General features: G+C 53.1%; 2 protein-coding genes across 3 annotated transcripts in view; one reads left to right on the top strand and one right to left on the bottom strand.

Annotated features, from left to right (window-relative positions):
• The window catches only part of XPO7 (exportin 7), a 50,019-nt gene extending 37,959 nt beyond the window's left edge, over nt 1-12,060 (bottom strand). For both annotated transcript variants that reach the window (XM_052805341.1, XM_052805342.1), the window contains exon 1: nt 11,968-12,060. In XM_052805341.1, coding sequence (XP_052661301.1) covers nt 11,968-11,985 — 18 coding nt within the window. In that variant the 5' untranslated portion in view covers nt 11,986-12,060. The remainder of the gene's footprint in view (nt 1-11,967) is intronic.
• Nucleotides 12,061-13,923: 1,863 nt separating this feature from the next.
• DOK2 (docking protein 2) lies at nt 13,924-19,213 on the top strand. The gene is made up of 5 exons (XM_052806464.1): nt 13,924-14,435; nt 15,614-15,910; nt 16,050-16,158; nt 16,575-16,756; nt 16,828-19,213. Exons 1-5 carry the CDS (start codon nt 14,373-14,375, stop codon nt 17,731-17,733), a joined length of 1,557 nt encoding a protein of 518 aa, XP_052662424.1. The 5' UTR covers nt 13,924-14,372; the 3' UTR covers nt 17,734-19,213.
• Nucleotides 19,214-19,568: the final 355 nt, after the last annotated feature.

The raw sequence follows: 19,568 nt of genomic DNA, 5'->3' as shown, positions 1-19,568 counted from the left end.
AATATCGATTTCTGTATTTGCCAGTAAACACACACGCCCCTAGCACACGCGGCGTTAAAGCAAGTAACATGAGATGCAGTGCACGCTTCTTTAACGCAGCACCCGAATCTTTGCGTTCAGTCCTATGCTATCACTGGGCATCAGCTGCACAGTGCGTGTCAGCTTCTGCTCTTCAAAGAGCTGTAGACATTAGCTAGCTTTCCTCAATTGCTTGCCGACTTTACAGCAAAACAGGGAGGAAGAAGATGCAGCATGCAGTCAGGGCTCCAAAACACTGTGTTTTAACAAATGCAACCGTGCAATGAAGATGCATTGCAGCAGTCAAAGGGCCCTGGTGTTTTAAGTGACTAAGGCTCAAAGAATGCCTCAGGTCACTTGATGAATGTCAGGTATTTCAAGCAAAAATAAAAAAGCTTTTAAGCTGAGCGATGCAACTATTAACTGCCAAGGACCAGGATGATGCACTTCGTAAGTACTCATAGCTGTAAAAATCAAGGCCTCGTGGCTCATCACCCTCATTTGTTAAGAGAATCTGAACAACAAATTGCCCATTTCCATTTACCCTACTAATAACAGAGAAAGCAAACCTACCTACACCCTTCCAGCACATCTCAAAATTATTTATTGTGGTAGTATTTTCAGGCATCTCCCTGAATCTCTCAGGGAATCAATAAAGAGCTCTCATTTCTTTCTCCAAGATGAACGGTGCTCAAGCGCAGATGGAACAGGGCTGCCTTCAGGATTCAGCCCTGTCATTTTACTGCACAACGCTTTAGAGCAACTCCGCACACCACCCCACAGAAACACTTCAAATTAACACTAACACTTCCCATAACTTAGCACTGGCAACATATAACCTCGTATGTTACACAGAGCAGTTTCTATCCCAAAGAGCTTAAAGAGGAGGAACATGATACCCTTAGTGGGTGGTGAAACTGTTGAGAAACTCTTCAATATTCTAGTTGGGTGCAAACAAATACTAGTGCATAATTTTATCAAGGCTTAGTTCTATAAGGACAGCCATTTGTTTAGCTATCTGCTAAGACATGAGAGAAAAGATAAGGTAATGTTTGGCTTTCTAACACAGGGCATGTCCTAAGTGAGCAGTCCTGGAGCTAATTATACCTCAGAGGGAGGCCAGTGGCAGTGAGAACAGATCGAGGGCTAAAATCTCCAAGAGAAACCTCTACATTTCTGCGTTGTCAGGACTTCCAGATGCTAGCAGAATCCGTGTGCATATACCAACAGCCACGAAATAAATTAAAAAGAGGTTTGACAATGCATCAGATTTATTTTTTTTAAACAATGAAACAGATGCAGTGAAAATGAGAATCATCCCTGCTTTCAGTGCTGGCCAGCTGGAAGTGTCTATTTCACCTTGACCGTGTTCTGGGTTTGCACATTTTTCATGCAGTACTGAGTCTGATATCATGCACAACTCAAACTGCTAATTGGAAGGTCTGACTCCTATGGAAAAATGGTCACATATCTATTATCTTCTCCGAACACTACATGTGATTGTGCAGCGTGACTCACCTGAATGCATAATTCAGTTAGAAGAGGAGGTTTGTTACAGAACAAACAGGAAAAGTAAAACAACAACAGAGATACAATGGCCCAAGGCACCAGCTTCTGGAGTCAACAGGGATAAGACCATCAATGGAGGAAAAAGTGGACAGGCTAGGAAGATGCACATGGCTGTAAACTATGGCAAATCTTTCTTGTATGGGAAATCTGCCAAACATACTTGAGGAAAGGTGAAGTTGAAAAAAATCCACTTGTCTTATTTAAAAAAAAAAAAAAAAATCTTTGAAAGTGAGCTAATTTCTGGAACAATAAATCATGTCCTGTTTTGAAGAAACTGCCTCTATACCATCACAGATTTCTACTAAACTTAAGACAACCATTCCTGAGTTCAATCCCCACTGACGCTGCTGAAGTAGTAATGAGATCCCTGGCAATTTAACACCTAGGAATGGCTGAATTACTGAATTCTACCCCAAGAAAGGCCTCTCTCCCGGCGGGAGGACTCAGCAGGGCCCTAGGCAAGGACAGCAGCACAACTGGCCTGGTAACTGCAGCAAGCAGGTGCTCCTCCACTTTTGAGAATAAAAAAAAGGAAAGGTTGGAACAGCACCAACACCTTTGCTACAACAACAGGAGAATGAGTCACTCCTGTTTTTCTTTACCCTTTTATTTATATGCCACAGCTAATACACTGCTTCAGCAATCGCACACTTCTAACCTCTCTTTTTCAGAGCTGAACATTCCTTGTGCATCTGAGGGCTTTTCATTTGGCAGAGGTTGGCCATTTCCTAACAAGCAGCAACCAGGAAATTAGGAAACAGCAAGCACAACACACACACAGAACCACCACGGTGCTGGATACATGGAGATGAGAAAGCTGCAACCATTTGGATGAGCTAAACCTCTCAAAATTCCTTCTACCTGTTGATAACAACTACAGAACAATGTATTATAAAGAGAAAGGAGTCTTGCCATGCAAATCAGCATTCCTCATTTCAGTAATGTGGGCACACAGTCGGGGCAGGTACCAAGGTCGCTGCATTTCCCTCAGTAGACAAAAATGTTTTTCCTATTATTAAGAGTAACAGTACAACCCAGATACCTCTAGGTGTGAATACAGTTTTAGAGAACAGAATCGGGTTTTGCGTATTTAGTCTGAAAGACACCTCTGACACCTGAGATGGTTATTTTGGAAGGATACAGAAAGCCTATGTTTTGTGCCTCAAAATCAGAAAATCGGGCAACAGGCACCACAGTTCCTTGCCTGTGCAGGTCTGTAAGGTTCAGACAGATTCAAAGCACTGCCACCATATGATGTGAGCAGGAGCTGCAGCTATGGAACAACCCTTTTCTCTAAATGGTACCATAAGCATTGTGGGGGATTTTTTTTTATTTGTTTAGATAGCAGGATAACCCCTGCGGGGTGCCACTTTGGAGCACCACACAAAAAACAGTAACACACCTTCTACTCTTCTGACAGCTTTAGCTGAGTAATATTTTTTTCCTTTGAACTCTAGGAAGAGCAGCTCATTTACAAAATGATCTGAATGAACTAAAACTTGCTTTTGAGGTCACAGATCCCCCTGCTTGCTTTGCATTTGTTTAAGAAGAGGAAAAAAAATAGTCTTCAGCATTGTCTCATCCCACCACATTCAGGACACGGAACAGAAGGTAAGGACTCTCATGGCAGATATCAGGGCCTAGGGAGAAAAACTAAGGCAACTGCACTACTGGGCAAGCTGCAGTGAAGCAAGCTGGCTTTCAGATTTCTGGGTCTCGTCCTGTCTAATAGCAGTAACAGACAACTTTCAGGGTACTCGCTTTGCAGAACAAGCCACCTTCAGGTGCACCAATCAATACCACACATCAAGGCACTGCAAGCACTAAGCGTTTTACCCAAATGGGAATCAACTACCAAAAAACCCCAACAACTCAAGACCAAGCCCCCCACACCAACAGGTCTGCACCAGACATACAGCATGTGAATTGTTTGAGACACAAAGCTGTGCTCTGAGATGATGGTTCAGGAGAAAACAGAAGCCTTCCAAATACCCCGAAAACTCTGGAGGCACCTCTGATCATATGAAGTATTAAAGCTACTACAGGACTGCTCAAACTCACCATCCAGAAACAGCAAAATAACCCAAGCACTGCAAATCACCCTCAACTGGTTAAACTAGTGTCAGCTACAGACATTATCAAGAGCTAGACGAGAAACAACAGAATTAGTATTTTCCAGTACCACGTCCTTGGACTGTAACTCCTGTAATCAGTGTTCACAAACACTCTGAACAAGGGCAGAGTTTTCAAACAGGAATTCAAACAAAACACTTAGATGATACAGCAATAACACCCCTGTCCAATGGGAATATAGGAAACAGAGAATAATTAAGTCAGAATGATGGGCTGTGGAATAAGCCACGTAAAAGGTGCATTCAAGAACCATACATTACAGAAAATGCCACTGCAGGACAGACACAAATCCTTTGTACATCTAGAGTTGTGAGTCCACAGGGTATACGGATGCAGAGCTCATTTTACTGGCAATAGATAAAAAGGATGGAAAGGACTTAAAGATGATCCTGAAGTGCAGCTATTTAGCAGAAAAATGGAGGCTCTTTCTTTTATAAACTGATCTTACAACACAAGAAAACACATAGTCTGCTGGTAATCCTGCTACAAGGTAAAGTGACTGAATGATACATTTCTCAACTAAGAAAAATCTTTCTGATGATCTTACCTAAACAGTGATCAGATTTGTTTGACATTAGGTAGACAAGACTGGAGCAAGAAGGCTTGCGTGAGCTGCAGAAAATAGTATGTCAGCTGGGACAGGAATTCTGACCCTTTCCTTGCAATAGCAGGAGTCCTCACTGCTGAGACCACAAAGGCCAAAAGGTGTTAAAACGTTCAGATTTCTAGATCACTTGCTTTTGTGGATCTGACTCCTCAGCCCCATCAGATTCAGTTCGAGTTAAATAGCTGAGGATTGCTCTCTCCCTCCCAATATATTCTCCCATCTCGAGAGACATGACTCCAGAGCTGCAAACAAACCCGGACGAGTTACAAGGCCAGAGTCTATTTCAGCTATAAGCAGAGATAGGATGTTAATGAGCAGCACAGAAACATCCACGGAATGCTTCACAACCTTTGTGCTTTATACATCATTTTAATATCCCTAAACCCACGTTATTTTAAATCCTACAGTTAGAAGGAAAAAGGCAATTATTAGTGCCAGACAGTCCAGATTTCTCCATGGCTGCCCAATGGCCATGAGGGTGCCAAAATACCAAGTCACCTCGCGCTTGCGTGCCACGAGCATAAGGAAAGCAGCAACAGTGATGGTTCTGATCAGTCAACACAATCCAAGACAAGTATGGGCCCTGTGCCAACCAGGCATGAAATAAAAACAATACAAACTAAATAAAAGAAAAGAAAGTAATTGCTACTGACCCTGCCTTCACTTCCTGCTGCCTGGCTATACAGATACATACACATGATAGATTTGCTTTCTGACCTGCCAATATGGGAGAGAAATCTTCAAAGCATCCCCATTCCCATTTGGAAAAAAAGAAGAAAAAAAAAAATCTCCTTTTACAGAATTCATCCAGTAACCAGAAGTTCCCCATTACAATAAATCAAATTAAGATACTATTCAAGCTAGCAAAGTACTCAGCTGAAACAGGCAGGTAAGGACACAATTTGCCTGATTCTCGTAAATACCTTCTTGTTTGATTTTCTTGTTCTTGTGTTACTAATAAATTACACAATACTGAACAATATGTTAAAAGGAGAACTGTAAACTTTAATTTAAAAAGTTCAGCTAGAAACCCACAATTACACTTTAAACTACCAAAATGCTGCAAGCAGAAGGAAGTGCCCTTACACTATATATGCAGTTTGAATGATCTCAAACAAGGGAAAAGGGGAGAAGGCAGTCAGTTAAAAGATGAAACACGTTTTTCTCTTCTAGTGCTAAAACGTATCTTTTTTGCTCTCAAGCTGGGCGTTGATTTACATGCAAGACTCGTACCAGGTAAGTCCTGGTAAGCCAGACAGCCCCGTGAGCACACAGCGTGATGTTTAACCAGCGCTCCTGCTCCAGGTACTGCAGCATGATACACGACATGGCATGCCGGGACGTCCTGGCACGGCGCTCTCCTCTGCCCACCTGCAGCATGGGCAAAATTGCAGAAGACGCAGCTCAGAGCAGCTATAAACAACAGGAGAACACATTACACAGTGCAATCACTGGCCAATTGCACCCAAAAATAGTTTAAATTGTCAAAGACCTGCTAAAAAAATACTTCTTGTTCACAGTACTCAACTGTGGCATGTTATTTTTCTGAAGTGCAGCATATTTTTCAGCCTGGAGAATTACGTCTGATTTCCAGAGCAGGACAACAGGCAAGGGGAGAAGGAAGAGAAGGATCAGACCACCAAAGCACATTTATAATGGAGATCTTGCACCACTCAATATTCAAAGTATGCTACCAGTCAGATGTCAAGCACCAGAGCGTAAAGCTGATGTTCTATCCTGACCACACCAGGGCAACGAGCTTCCCCCGGCAAACAATTACCGGAGTTAGCAGGGACCATGAATGAACTTCACATTTTGTCCTTAATGAGAAACAAAAGCAAAAATGTCAAGCTTCTGCTGAGGTATTTTCTGGGTGGTTTAGCAACTATCTTCCAACAGTACCTTTTATTAGTTTGTTAGAACTAACACATACTAAAAATAACCAACAAGAGCACCACTGTCGTCAACAACTGCATGCATGAGGCCACACCAACCATCAATTCAGTGACAGATCCTTACGGTCTGGCCTGACTTTGAAGGTGTAAGAAGCATTTAACTAAAACTCTTCCCCCTAAGTAGGTCTAAGTCCTATATTCCTTGCACAATCAAGAACAGGGAGAACCCAAAACAAGCAGAAAGGACCTACTGCCCGCTAACTGCCCAATCAGCGGGCTCTGACTTAAGGCTATCAGAGATAGGAAGGCTGTGAGCAACACCTTATCATGTTAACACCTCAGTGTGTTTGACTCCTACATTTCCAGAGGTTACACCAACCAGGCTTGACTGGAAAACTAAAAAATTTTTACCGTGGTCTTTTCCACTACTGCAAACCCACTATTGAGAAAAAGCCAACTGTGCCAAAGTTAGATGAGCAAAGAAATAACAAAACCCTTCTTGCAAATCAAAGCTGAAGATGTGCAGAGAGCGTCACGGGGGCCAGGTGGTACCAGCATTGCAATCGCACAAAAGGCCAAAGACGCACAAGCATAATTACGTTGGGAAGAATGAGAGTGACCTCAGACACAGACGGCACTGGTTACTCTTGTAAAAAAGAAGTAGATTCTTGCAGCTAAGCCACACAACGGTATCACCAGAAAAGCATCACAAACTATTCATAAATGCCTTTTTGAAACCACAGCTTAGAAGCAGGAAGACAAAAATTACATTTTTGCTGGCAATTTTACATAGTAAAAATGTAACTTCTTGAACATTGCTTTAGTAAGCCTGAGCCCTATAGACTCATAAAACACAACTGCGCTGCCCAAAACCAAGGGCAACGAGACATTATTAACAGTAATAAAGTTCTTGAGCTACAGAGCATTCAGTGTTCTCTTAAAATGATTAAAATGAACAAATCCTCCTTAATTGTATTAGTGTTGACTACCCGAGGGAACATAGCTCAGTCCCTAAAGCAGGGAGAGGAGACCAGCCATCTGACAGCATGCTCACAGCCCTGACCTGGCCGCACCACTCCTCTCCTCTCTGCCCTTCTTCTACTGTCATAGCAGGCACCCAGCTCATGCCGAACTGAGCTTTGCCTTCCCCCTTTGTGCTACAGAAGTTTTGAGATCTTCAGGTGAACTATTATGGATAGAATTATAACTTAAACACAGAGTAGCTCCAGCCCACTGAATTCAGTGACAAAATCTCCCACAGGCTTCCATGAGGCCAGGATTTCACGCCGAGCCCGCCTCTCGGCAGGCTGCTAATGAGCGTGAAAACCCACAACGAAGCCACCGCGTTCTCCTCTCCCATCTGGGCTGCTTCAAAACACCATCATCTGGAGGAGAGGCACAGCGGGCTGGGGCTGCTGCCAGGACCTATGTATTGGACACCTTACCTGCTACCTAAGGGACCTCCAAAGTACGCTCCAGATGTCGGCTGGGGGACCAGGAATAAACTGCTGGCCGTGGAGTCCCCAGAGCTGAAAAGGAGTGTTCACTTTTCTCAAGTTTATCAAAGTCTGGCCGCGGAGATCTTGAGATACTGAACTGCAACTGTATACCTCCACCTTTCAGCTGAAATCCAACTCTCAACACCTTCCACTGGTATTCTGCAACTTTGGTGCTGAGCATCCAAACAGCACAGTTAAAAAGCGCATAACTAAAAAAAAAAAGCCTAATTTACAAAAGAAATGCTGCCAGCTCTATTTTTAGTCAAACCGGTGTTTCCACCTCCCCAGGTCCAGAGCATTCCCTTGGGCTATTCTGAGATAAACACAATTCCTTAATAAGAGCTTTCAGCGAGTCCAATGACACACGGAAGGTAAAAGCTTGAACAAACGAAAAAGTATTCTAAGCAATTTGTAGTTGGGCAGCAGGCTACATCGTGACTCTTTTACCAAGCGAGTGCAAGGTTACCGAGATATCAAATGGGAAACACGCATCTTAGTCTCCAGGGTTTCCTCTGGAGCAAGCTGAATGTTATAGATTTCTAGAGCCAAATTAGATTTTGTGTTTGAGCCAAAACAACGTCCTTTAGAATACAGAAACACACAAGAAAAAAAAAATTGGGGTCCTATTAGGGATGGAGAAGGAATTGCCCTAGGAAACAGTCTTGAAAAAACAAGTCGTGTCCCCATCAGGACACAAATAGAGCACAAAGGAGCCTCCAAGACCAGTGAGAAAATCCCTGTGTCCTTCCTCACACTCACATGGTGCGACCCATTTCTGTGAATTACAAACACGTGGTGGCCGTGACACCAGACTGCCTACCCAAACACACTTTTATATGGTTTTTTTTTTTTTTTTCCTTTGAGCTTCCTCCATAACGGTATCAAGACAAAATAAGTCACTTCTGTCTGCAGCCCACCCGGTGCATCTGGAGGCCCCAGCAGAACCTGCACACTCAACTGCTCCAAACATGCAAGTTTTCTGGCTTGGAGCAAAGCGCTGTCAGCTCATTTAACAGTTAAAAAGATGGAAAACAGTCTCTGGGATTTGAAACACCCAGTCCTGAACCTAAAAACTGATAGTGTGGAAGCAAAAAATGGGATAAATTTTACTTTTTAGATGCCAGATTTCATATTTTTCTATTACAAGTAGCCACACCTCAGCACCTGTCTTGTTACCTCTCACTGGCCCAAATTTCTTTCATTTCAACTTGGAGTCAAGCTACTGAGAACAGAGCGCAGAAGTGACAACAACTTTTAATCAGTGCAATGAATTTTTTAAATTCAAGACAAATGAAACATTCAATACATGAAGTCACAGAATTCATCATCATCATCCTGCAACAAATGTTCTCCCGCAGGAACATTCACATTCAGTAAGTGCATCCCATTTTAGGGCAGCACCATGGGAAACATCTAAGGGGCCAGGAAAGTAGAAGAAAAACAAAGATGACATAAATCTGTTTCCAAGAAGGGGAAAAATAGGGGGAAGTGTATTTGTATTTGCCCACAAAGCTAATGGCAATGACATCCTCGCTGCTTTCCTCCGTCTCTACTGCGGGCAAGTTTAAGTGATGCTTACAAGACTTGGAACAGACAGAAATATTAATTCAAAACAAGGTCATATGAGCTTTTTGAGAAGTGGGAAAGTTGGTGGACAGCAATTTGCTTTAAGACCGTAGGACTTCTTTTCAGCTACACAAAATCATCTGATTCTCTCTGCTCCTGTATCAGTATCACTGCATCCTTTGTTTCCAGACGCTGCACAGTCCCCCCTTGAAGAGCTGCTCAACAGGAAAGCACCACAGACAGCTTTGACTACACGATTCCCACCAACAAAACTGGTGGGCTCGTTCACCATTTGCAAGTCTGTTTTTTAAAGATGAGAACATGAGATCCTGTTTCATTATGGCCTTAAAAGTTTGTCTTTATCCTTACTGCTACTCCATATTGCAAAGTAAATAACTTCAGCACAGAGGCAGTCTATAAATAATCACATATTAGCACACCAGGTACAACTCCAGGAAGTTCCACTGCGAACAGGTAACACCCAACCTAAAGCTCTCATGAAGCAGCAGCAAGACTTCACTACCTGCTAAACTCTGCATAGCTTTTGACAGCCAGTATTTATTTGCAAATCCCTGTTCCCATTAAAACAGGACCAACTCCCACAGCATATGCCATAAAAACAACTCTCTCAATTATTCACACTGATAGTCAACATCTCCCGGTGATGCTGGATAACTCAATAACCTTTCTGTTAAAGGAACATGACGTTTGATAGGGGAGCCTCCGCAACTTAGCTCAAATCTTATGTCCGAAAGACTGGCGTTTCGGGCTATGACAAGACCTCTCACCAAAAATTTAATCTATTAATAAAAACCACTACTTCCTCCAGCCACAAAAATCCGCAATCAGTTTTGAAGGGAACCTCTCGCTCTCCTTTCTGAGGGAAAGCTCCTCAGAGCTCCTGCTTAATGCCTTTACCTGGAGCAGAGAGAAAAGAGAGACAATAAAAAGCAAGCAAACCCCATCCAGTTGCAGCACATAACAATTTTGTTAGCTATATTTGTCCTGTACAGGAACTGCACCAAGCTGCAGGTGCCTTAACCGTATTTGCAAATCAGTTTTCCTCCAAGTGGAACATCTTCCAAGCCTCTGACGTTAAACTTTAACTAACCAAGTTGAACACAGCAATTGCAACCCTCTTCTTACGGCTCAAACTTCCATTTGCTCAATTCAATATTTAACAAAGAAAAGCAGGGTACGAAGCACAGTTTTAAAGCAACAAGAGCAGCTGTTTCACCCGCCATCAGTGTCAAACGGCAGGCTCGCCCGCTAAGTTTTAAAGGTAGGGCTCGACTCACGGCAAACGAATTCAGAGTTTCTTCAGTAAATTTAGAGCCTGAGAATTGTTTAATAATGCAGTAATTCCTCTCCTCCCCTGAGATTACCCAAGAGACATTTGCCAGCAACCTTGCCAGACAACCTGAGAGCTGCATGGCTCTATTCTGAGTTAATAAACTGCTCACCCTTGTGGTTCACAAGGGTATCATGTGAAGAATATATTTATTTAAAAGTTGCATAGATAATATGTAACTACCAGTGTCATTACAGTTTAGCCAGTCTTTTGGACACCATGCAAATCCTGCGCAAGTTCAACTAAAATATTATGCAAAAAAAAAAAAAAACCAACCCTCACCGTTTCCCCCAGCTGTACCTATTTTTACTTTTTGTGTCAGTGGCAGGACTGACTCTTCAGAGGCTTTTCCATCCCACCACGCAAGCCTGACTCGGTTAAAACCACTGTCACCTTTGATTTGCCTCCCGGCTCCCGTCCACGACAACCACGCGCTTATCCACGCAGGGTTTTGTTTTTAACGCCAATCAAAACAGTTTGCCTAAACGCCAAGACTCCCTCGCAGCTGGAAAATAAAACAAACACGGCTGGGAAAAGCAAGGATGCAAATCCCAAAGCCGGGAAGAAGGACGGCGGCTGCAAGGGGCCAGGCTCCCGCAAAGACACCGGGAATGGCGGGGGGGTGTACGGAGGGGGCTGTGGCAGCGGGGGGGGGTGCCGGAGCCCAGCCGGCTGCTCCTTTCCAAGGCGGGGAGGGGGATCCGAGTTTCCTTTCCGCAAACGTTTGCTACCGGCCTTGCTAGAAAACTCCACAGCGGCGGCGGGAGGAGGCGAAGGCCGCTCGGCCGGTAAACACCGGCGGGCTGCAGCCGCCCTCCCCCCGGTGAAGTCGCCCTCCCGGCGGCCCTCCGCCCCGGGTCGGGCCTCGCCGGTGACACATGTCAAAGCCTGGAACCGTCCGGGGCTCGCCCGGCAAACACCGCCCGGGGAGGCCGCGCCGCCGGCCCAGCGAGGCCGCTCGCCCCCGCGCCCGCCATGCCAGCGCCCGCGTCCCCGTTCCCCCCCCCCCCCACACCCCGCCACCCACCCCCGCCGCCCGGCCTACAGGAGGCGGAGGACCGGGGCCGCGCTGCCGCGGGGCGGGAGACGAACGGGGAGCCACCGCGGCGGCGGCGGCGGTGGCACCTCCACCGCGGGGCCTGCGGGCCCGCTGCCACCCCCGCCGCGCCTCGCCTCGCCTCGCCGGGCCTGGCCTCACAGCGCCGGGCCGGGCCTACCCGCGGCCCCGCCGAGGTCCGACCCCGCGGCAGAGCCGGCCGGCCGGGGAGGAGAGGACAGCTTCGTCCCGCCCGGCCCTACGGACGGTCGTGTCCCCCCCCCCCCCCTCACCTGCACATGATCCGCCATTTTGCTCCATTCATGCTCCGCTCCCTCCGCCTCCGCCGGGCCCGGCACGCGCCCGCCCCCCCCCCCCACCAACCCCGCGCCGCCCGCGCGCACGCGCGACGGCCCCCGCCGCGCCTGCGCCGACCGACTGGCCCCGCCCCGCCCCCCCCTCTCCTCCCCCCTCCTCCTGCCCCGCCCCGCTGCGCTGCGCTGGCGCGCTCGCTGCGGCGCAGGTGACGTCATGACGGCAGCGACGCAGCGGAGGGAGGGGCGGGCTTTGTTGACATGGCTCTTAAAGGGGCCGCGGGGCCGGCGGGCCGCCGCTTCCCCTCTGTTTCCAGGGCCCCCAGCGGCTCGAACCAGCGTTCCCAGTGTCCTGCAGCTGTGCCCCCAGTTCCCTGCATCAGTGCTCCCAGTTAGCCTAGCCAGGGACAAGCCTGGCGGCCCAGCAGCCCCTGCACCAGTGCTCCCAGTTACCCCACCCCCTGCACCAGTGCTCCTAGTGCTTCCAGTGCTCCCAGCGTCCCGCAACCACATCCCTGCACCCGGTTCCTTGCACCAGTGCCCTCCAGTTACCCCAGCCCAGCACCAGTGCCCCAGCAGCCCCTGCACCAGCGCTCCCAGTGTCCCCAGTACCCAGCACCAGTGCACCCAGTGCCTGGCGACAGTGCTCCCAGTGTACTGCCACAGTGCTCCCAGTTAGCCCAGCCAGGGACAAGCCTGGAAGCCCAGCAGCCCCTGCACCAGTGCTCCCAGTGTCCCCAGTACCCAGCACCAGTGCACCCAGTGCCTGGCGACAGTGCTCCCAGTGTACTGCCACAGTGCTCCCAGTTAGCCCAGCCAGGGACAAGCCTGGAAGCCCAGCAGCCCCTGCACCAGTGCTCCCAGTGTCCCCAGTACCCAGCACCAGCGGACCAAGTGCCCAGCGACAGCATTCCCAGTGTCCTGCAGCCGTGTCCCCAGTTCCCTGCAGCAGTGCTCCCAGTTAGCCCAGCCAGGGACAAGCCTGGTGGCCCAGCAGCCCCTGCACCAGTGCTCCCAGTGTCCCCAGTATCCAGCAACAGTACACCCAGTGCCCAGCAGCCGTGTCCCCAGTTGCCTGCAGCAGTGCTCCCAGTTAGCCCAGCCAGAGACAAGCCTGGTGGCCCAGCAGCCCCTGCACCAGTGTTCCCAGTTACCCCACCCCCTGCACCAGTGTTCCCGGTGCTTCCAGTGCTCCCAGTAGCCCGCACCAGTGCACCCAGTGTCCCGCAACCACATCCCTGCACCCGGTTCCTTGCACCAGTGCCCTCCAGTTACCCCAGCCCAGCACCAGTGCCCCAGCAGCCCCTGCACCAGCGCTCCCAGTTACCCCAGCCCCTGCACCAGTGCTCCCAGTTACCCCAGCCTTATGCCTCCTCCAGCCCTGGCCCGGTGCCGAGGCGGCAGCCGGGGCTGCGTGGTGGCGGCTGAGCCCCAGCACTGTCAGCCCAGCTCCCAACTGGTCACCCAGCTCCCCACTGGTCACCCAGCCCCAGCACCCTTGGGTGCTCCTTCACAAGGGGAGAGCCCTGGGGTTTTTTTGGGGGGGGGCTGTGGGTGTGGGGGCCTCTCCTGGCCTGAGGATGAAGCTTGAGGTGCCCGTGGGTGCCCGGTGCTGCTGGGACCCCACGCACCGAAGGCTGGGGTGCTCCGGGTCCCCCCACGGCTGCACCCCACGGTGCTCCACCAGCCCAGCTCCCCGTCCAGCCCCTGCCACCCCCGTCCCCGTCCCCGTCCCCGCGTGTCTGGGCACCAAAGAACGCCCCGGCGCTGCCTGCAGCCTCAAACCTCTTCCTCCCTCCTCCGCATCGTGCCGTCGCCTTCCCCAGCTCACCCCCTCAACCACCTTCCCAGCATCGCGGCCAGTTTTGGGGCTGGGGGTTGCAGCGCCTTTACTGGGAGCACTGGGTCGGGCTGGGATGTCTGGGAGCGGGCAGATCGGCAGACCTGGGGAGGGGGGTGTGTGTCATTAACCCAACGGGGCAGCCCTCAGAGCTGCTTCTAGACCCATTTAACAGATGGGGAAACTGAGGCACGGCTGGAGGCCGCCTGCGGCGGGGCTGCCCGGCGTCCGGCGATGCTGCGGGCGTGCGGCAGCCGGCGTCGCGGGTCGCGGTGGGCGTGCGGCCGGCTCTGCCGGGGTTGCGCCGCCGGCTGCCCTTTATGGTAAGTTCACAGACGCAGGAAGCCGAAGCCCGCGCCGGATTGAGCGTAGGAAACAGAAGAACTCGACCGCACGTCACATGCTGAGACGACACGACCCGGCGTGACAGCAGCGCTGCGGTGGGGCAGGGGTGTGCAGCCGGGACGGGACCCCCCCGGAGCTGCGGGGCAGGGTGGGGGACGGTGGCGGAGGGGCAACGCGGGAGGATGCTGGTGGCTGGAAGATGGAGGAGGCGGTGGTGAAGCAGGGTGTGCTCTACCTCCAGCTGCAGCAGACCTTCGGGAAGGTGAGAAGGTGGCGGGGGGCTGCTCGGTCCCCGGGGAAGACCCACGGGGGGGCTCGGCTGGGCTGGACATAGGGGTAACGGGGGGTTGCATCCGAAGGGAATGGGATGCTCCCACCCGTTGGCTCCCCAACCATCCTCCGGCTCTCCGCCAGCACGTCGGGCTGGTGGGGACGGGCAGGGGGCTGGAAGGTGCTGGGGACACATTGGAAAGAGAACCCCCCCCACCAGCGGGACCCCCGCCCCAGGGCAGAGGCTCTGCAAAACGGGCCAGAGCCGTGGCATAAACCGATGCAACCCCCAGCGCCTCGTTGCTCCAGCAGCTGATAAAGGCCAGGGTTTAGCAATGGCTCCCACCCACACCGCTCTTGTGCAAGAAGGGGAAGGAGCCACCCGGGCGACTCCGGCACCGCGCTCGGGCAGGAGACGGAGCCAAGTCTTGCTCCAAATGCCGGAGGCAGAGCGGGTGCGAGGCAGGGCAGGGCAGGCAAGGGCAGCAGGCAGGGCATCGCCTTCCCGCGGCAAGGCAGCTGCCGCCAAGCGTGATGCCCGCGATGGCGGAGGACGGGACAGAGGCCACCCCCACGTTTCGGCAAAGCCTGCCGGGCTCGGCAGGTCGCCGGTGCAGGGAGCCGCCGCGGAGGATGCTCTGATTTCGGTGCAAGACTTCCTCTCCCGCCGCTTCCCCGCTGCCGGAGCCGGTGTGCCTCCCACGCATGGTGTGCCGTGAATTGCTGCCTTCTCAGAGGGCGAGTTGGGAATCGTTTAAAAGTCGGTGTTTTCTGGGAAGACGGAGCAAACGAGGAGCTGAAAGTCCTTCAGCAGCGGGGGGCCATTGGCACAGCTTTTGGGTGCCGCAGGGTAGGGACAGGCGTGGGATGGATCCCGGTGCCGTCTGAGGCTGGGGTGCTGCCAGTGCCTTTGCCGGCTGGGAATGCCTGGCCACAGGCTGCCGACTGTCTGTCAGGGATGCTTTTCCCCATGCTGCCCAGTTTATCTCACTCCCCAGCTTTGGCCAGCCTGCCTGGGCGAGGGTGCGAGACCCTGCCCGGACCCTGGAGGGGTTTGCACCGATGCAAACCTTGGGCATGGTCCCGAGGGGATGAAAACTCCTGGAAGGGTGAAAGCAGAGCTGGCCGATACTGGGCATTCACTCCTCTCACTGCTTCTCCCCACGGCAGAAATGGAGGAAGTTCTGGGGTGTCTTATACCGGGAAAGCTCCTGTTCCACCGCCCGCCTGGAGCTCTTCGAGGGCTCGGCACCGCCGGCCGCCGAGAAGCTGCGGAAAGGCGAGGGCAGCAAGCGGCTGGTCAAGCTGAGCGACTGCGTGCACGTGGCGGAGGCGAGCGGCGATGCCGGCTGCCCCAAGGAGACCGTCCCTTTCCTGCTGGAGACCACCGACAAGCGGTACCTCCTGGCTGCTGAGGGCACCGAGGCGGCCGACTGGATCCAGAAGCTCTGCGAGCTGGCCTTCCCGGTATGCACTGGACATGGATAACGGGGGCACGGGAGACAGCGGGATCCGTGCCGGGGAATCCCAGGGGTCTGCTGGGATGGGGCAGGCTGGGGGGATGCTGTGCACTGCCCTCGCTCACCCGCTGCTCTTTCCCGGGCAGAGGAGCAGGGAGGAGCAGGCAGCAGGCAAGGATGGTCAGCAGAGCTCGCTGGGCACCGACGGCGAGTTCTCCATGGAGGAAAACTCCCTCTACAGCTCCCGAGGCAAAGGTAGGCTCCGGGAAGTGGGGAAGGTGCAACGGGGTTGGGTTGGCTTGCACAGGAAGCAATGCATGTCCTGCAGCACCTCATCATCCCCCCCTTCCCAAGGCACCTCGGCCGGTTTTGCACCAGAGAGCAGCCCCCGCCGCGGCTATGTGCAGGAGGTGTGGTGGAAAGTCTTCCCCCGAAATAACTCCTTCCTGCTCTGTGGTTTGGCAGGGCTGGGTTTCGCTGCGCTATCGGCTTGCTCCTGCGCAGCCAGAGCCCTCAAGTCCTTATCAGCCGGACGCCGCTTCCCCGCCGCCCCGGCTGCAGGGGCTCACAAACCCCAAGGCACCTCCCTGGGGTGAAAGATGCAGCTTTGCTCTCGCAGCAAGGATCTCTGCTCCTTGCATAAGTCAAATGCCACCCTCCTCCATCCCCAGCCGGCTTGGAGCAGGCGTTCGAGGTGACGGTGAGGGCCACCGAGTCCTCCGAGCGCTGCCGGCTCTGGGGCCGGTGCATCCTGCGAGCCGGCGAGGAGGCACTGGAGCTGCAGCATTTCCAGACCTTGGAGATCCTCTACAGCTGGCCCTACCACTTCCTGCGACGCTTCGGACGGGATAAGGTAAGTGGGATCCGGGAAGGGTGGGCTGGCGGTGGGCTGCGGCACGGGGTCCTGATCCTGTCCCTCCCCAGGTGACCTTCTCCTTCGAGGCCGGCCGGCGCTGCGCATCCGGAGAAGGCAACTTTGAGTTTGAGACCAGGCAAGGCAACGAGATCTTCCAGGCGATCGAGTCGGCCATCAACAGGCATCGGTGCCGGGGGGCCGAGGAGCTGCGGCGGGGCGGCCCCGGGGACGATGCCTCCCGGCCGCTCGGCCACGCCAAGATGCCCAGCTGGGCGCAGGGGCACGAGGAGCCCGGCGGCACCAAGTCCTCCTCGCTGGAGCCCACCTGGGAGGGGAAGGTACCAAAAGCCAAGCTGGCGATGTCCCCCGGCAGCTGCTCTGGGGCCGGGGAGCCGTTGGGTGCCTTCCTGCCCTCCCGCGGTGCCGACTGCTCCTACGCCGAGCCCTGCAACTCCCTCCGCCGGGGGAACCCCCCGGTGCTGGAGAAGAGCCGGAGGCAGGATGCTCCGGCCAAGGAGGCGGCCGAATCCGAGTATGCCATCCCTTTCGACACCATCGCCAAGACCTTTGTGGCTCGCAAGTTCGGCAAGCTGGTCCATCACCCCGGGGAGGTCCCCGACCCTTTCTACAACAGCATCAGGGAGGCAGGGGGGCAAGTGGGCAAGCAGCCCCCGCGGCTCCCCACCGTCGCCAAACCCGACCACATCTACGACGAGCCCGAGGGTCTGTCCACCCACATCGTCTACGACGAGCCCGAGGAGGTGAAGGGGGAGGCGTGGAGGCTGCAGGCGGCCCCGGAGGAGCCCACCGGGCACGAGTACCCCTTCTACAACCCGCAGCAGGATGACTACGCCGTGCCCAAGAGACCCGTCCCTCTCCGGCAACCCTTCCTCCTGCAGGGCAAGGAGTGGCTGGGGGACACCGAGTACGACAACGTGGCCCTCAAATTTGCAAAGAAGAGGAACCTGCAGTGAGTGGGATGGGGAAGGAGAAGAGAAAACCCTCCCTCCCCGTCCCGCGGCTGGCGGATCTCCCCCCCGTCCCCTCCCCTAGCAAAGCTGAGACCCCCCCCCAGCTCAGCGCACCCATGGCTGGAGGAGACGGAGCGAAGCTCTCCCCTCCATCCCGGGCATCCCTCCGGAGCGGCCGGGCAAACATCTGGCCAGCTGCGGGACCGGCAGCCGGGATGCGCCCGCTGGAGGGCACTGTGCGCCCGCCGGACGGGCAGGGCAGGGCAGGCAGCGATCGGGCAGGGGTCGTGTCCGTGTCCCCGTCCCCCCGCAGCCCCCATCCGCTCGCATCCCGCAGCCTCAGGGTCAGCACCTTGCACCCTGCTCCTGCGGAGCAGACCCCAAGCCCCCCTGCTCCTCACCCGGTCAAACTACGGGAACCTCAGCTTTGCAGGCTGCGGAACCCTCACGCGCATCCCTAGGGATGCGCATCCCTAGGGATGCACGTCCCTACATCCCTAGGGATGCACGGCCCACACCGTAGGGGCAGCTGGATAATGCACAGCCCCGGGATGCCGAGCCCATGCTGCTGGCGAGGCACATCCCCGGGGATGCACAGCCCGTACCGTGAACGCAGCCGGATGATGCTCAGCCCCGGGATGCTCAGCCCACGCTGCAAGGGCCGGCTGGCGATGCACACCCCCGGGGTTGCACACCCCACGCCTCGAAGGCAAGCGGACGATGCACAGCTCGCGCAGCAAACGCACCCCACCTGCAGATTTCTCTTTGCCCGCTCAGCCCTTGCCGAGTTGGCACCGTGGCCACACGCAGCCCCCAGCCCCCCCGCCCCGCGACGTCCCTGTTCTCAGTCCCCGCCACCAGCCAGCATTGTGGCCAGGGCTGGGCACCGTGCCTGTCCGAAGGTCATGCCACATCCTCGCTCAGCAAGAACAGTGGCATAAATTTCTACTGTCTCAGCCGTGTTTTTATTTTTAATTTTTTTTTTTTTTTTATAAAACCACTTTCCAGCTCCTCTGAATTATAGATGAAATACTCAGCTTTATTGTCATGGTGATTTTCGTGGCTGGCTCCTCTCCTCCCAGTACAACGAGACCAGTATGCAGCCTGACACAGCCTGACTCGCTCTGGGTCAGCCTGCTCCTCCTCCTCCTCCTCCCAGTCACCTCCAGCCCTGCACAGCCCTTGCTAGGGCACATCCAGCCCCTCAGCTGGGCACGACGAGAGGCGCCAACCCCAATTCCCCATCGGCTGATGGTCCCCCGGCACAGAACGGTCTGCCCGGGCTGCCCCAGGCTCCGTCGGTGCCCATCACCCCACACAGGCCATCTGCGGTGCACACCAGCTCTGTCACCGCAACGGAGGGACCTTGGGAGCTGCTGCTGGTCCCCCACCACCCCAGCAGGTCTGCCACCAAAGGCAAAGAAAAGGCATGAATTATTTATAGTCTCTTTCAATCAAATAAATGCTTAGGTGCTTGAGTTAATTTCCTGGATCCTGAAAATCCAAAGTGTAGACTTTTAATAAGGCAAATTAAGTGCTTTATATATTACACTGATTAAAGCTCCGTATCAATCTATCACACGCTGAACTGAAGGGGCCGGGAAACAAACAGGTCCCAGCAGCCATGCTCCCCTCATGCAGGCAGCGGTGGGCTCTGCTGCCTGCCCTGCCCGGGATCACACAGGGCACAGGGATGTTCCCTGTGCAGAAACACCTAAAATAGGTCAGAAAAAAAAAAAAAAAAAAGAAAAAACAAGTTTCTAATAGGTTTTTCCAGCGAGTCAACATCAGACCAAGGAAGAGCAGGAGCAAGGCAGATCGTGCCGTGCCCTGGGACC

Source organism: Harpia harpyja, chromosome 13 (genome assembly GCF_026419915.1).
Source record: "Harpia harpyja isolate bHarHar1 chromosome 13, bHarHar1 primary haplotype, whole genome shotgun sequence".
Lineage (NCBI taxonomy): Eukaryota > Metazoa > Chordata > Aves > Accipitriformes > Accipitridae > Harpia > Harpia harpyja.
The sequence above is the reverse complement of the archived record's forward strand: the minus strand, read 5'-3'. Positions and strand labels throughout refer to the sequence as shown.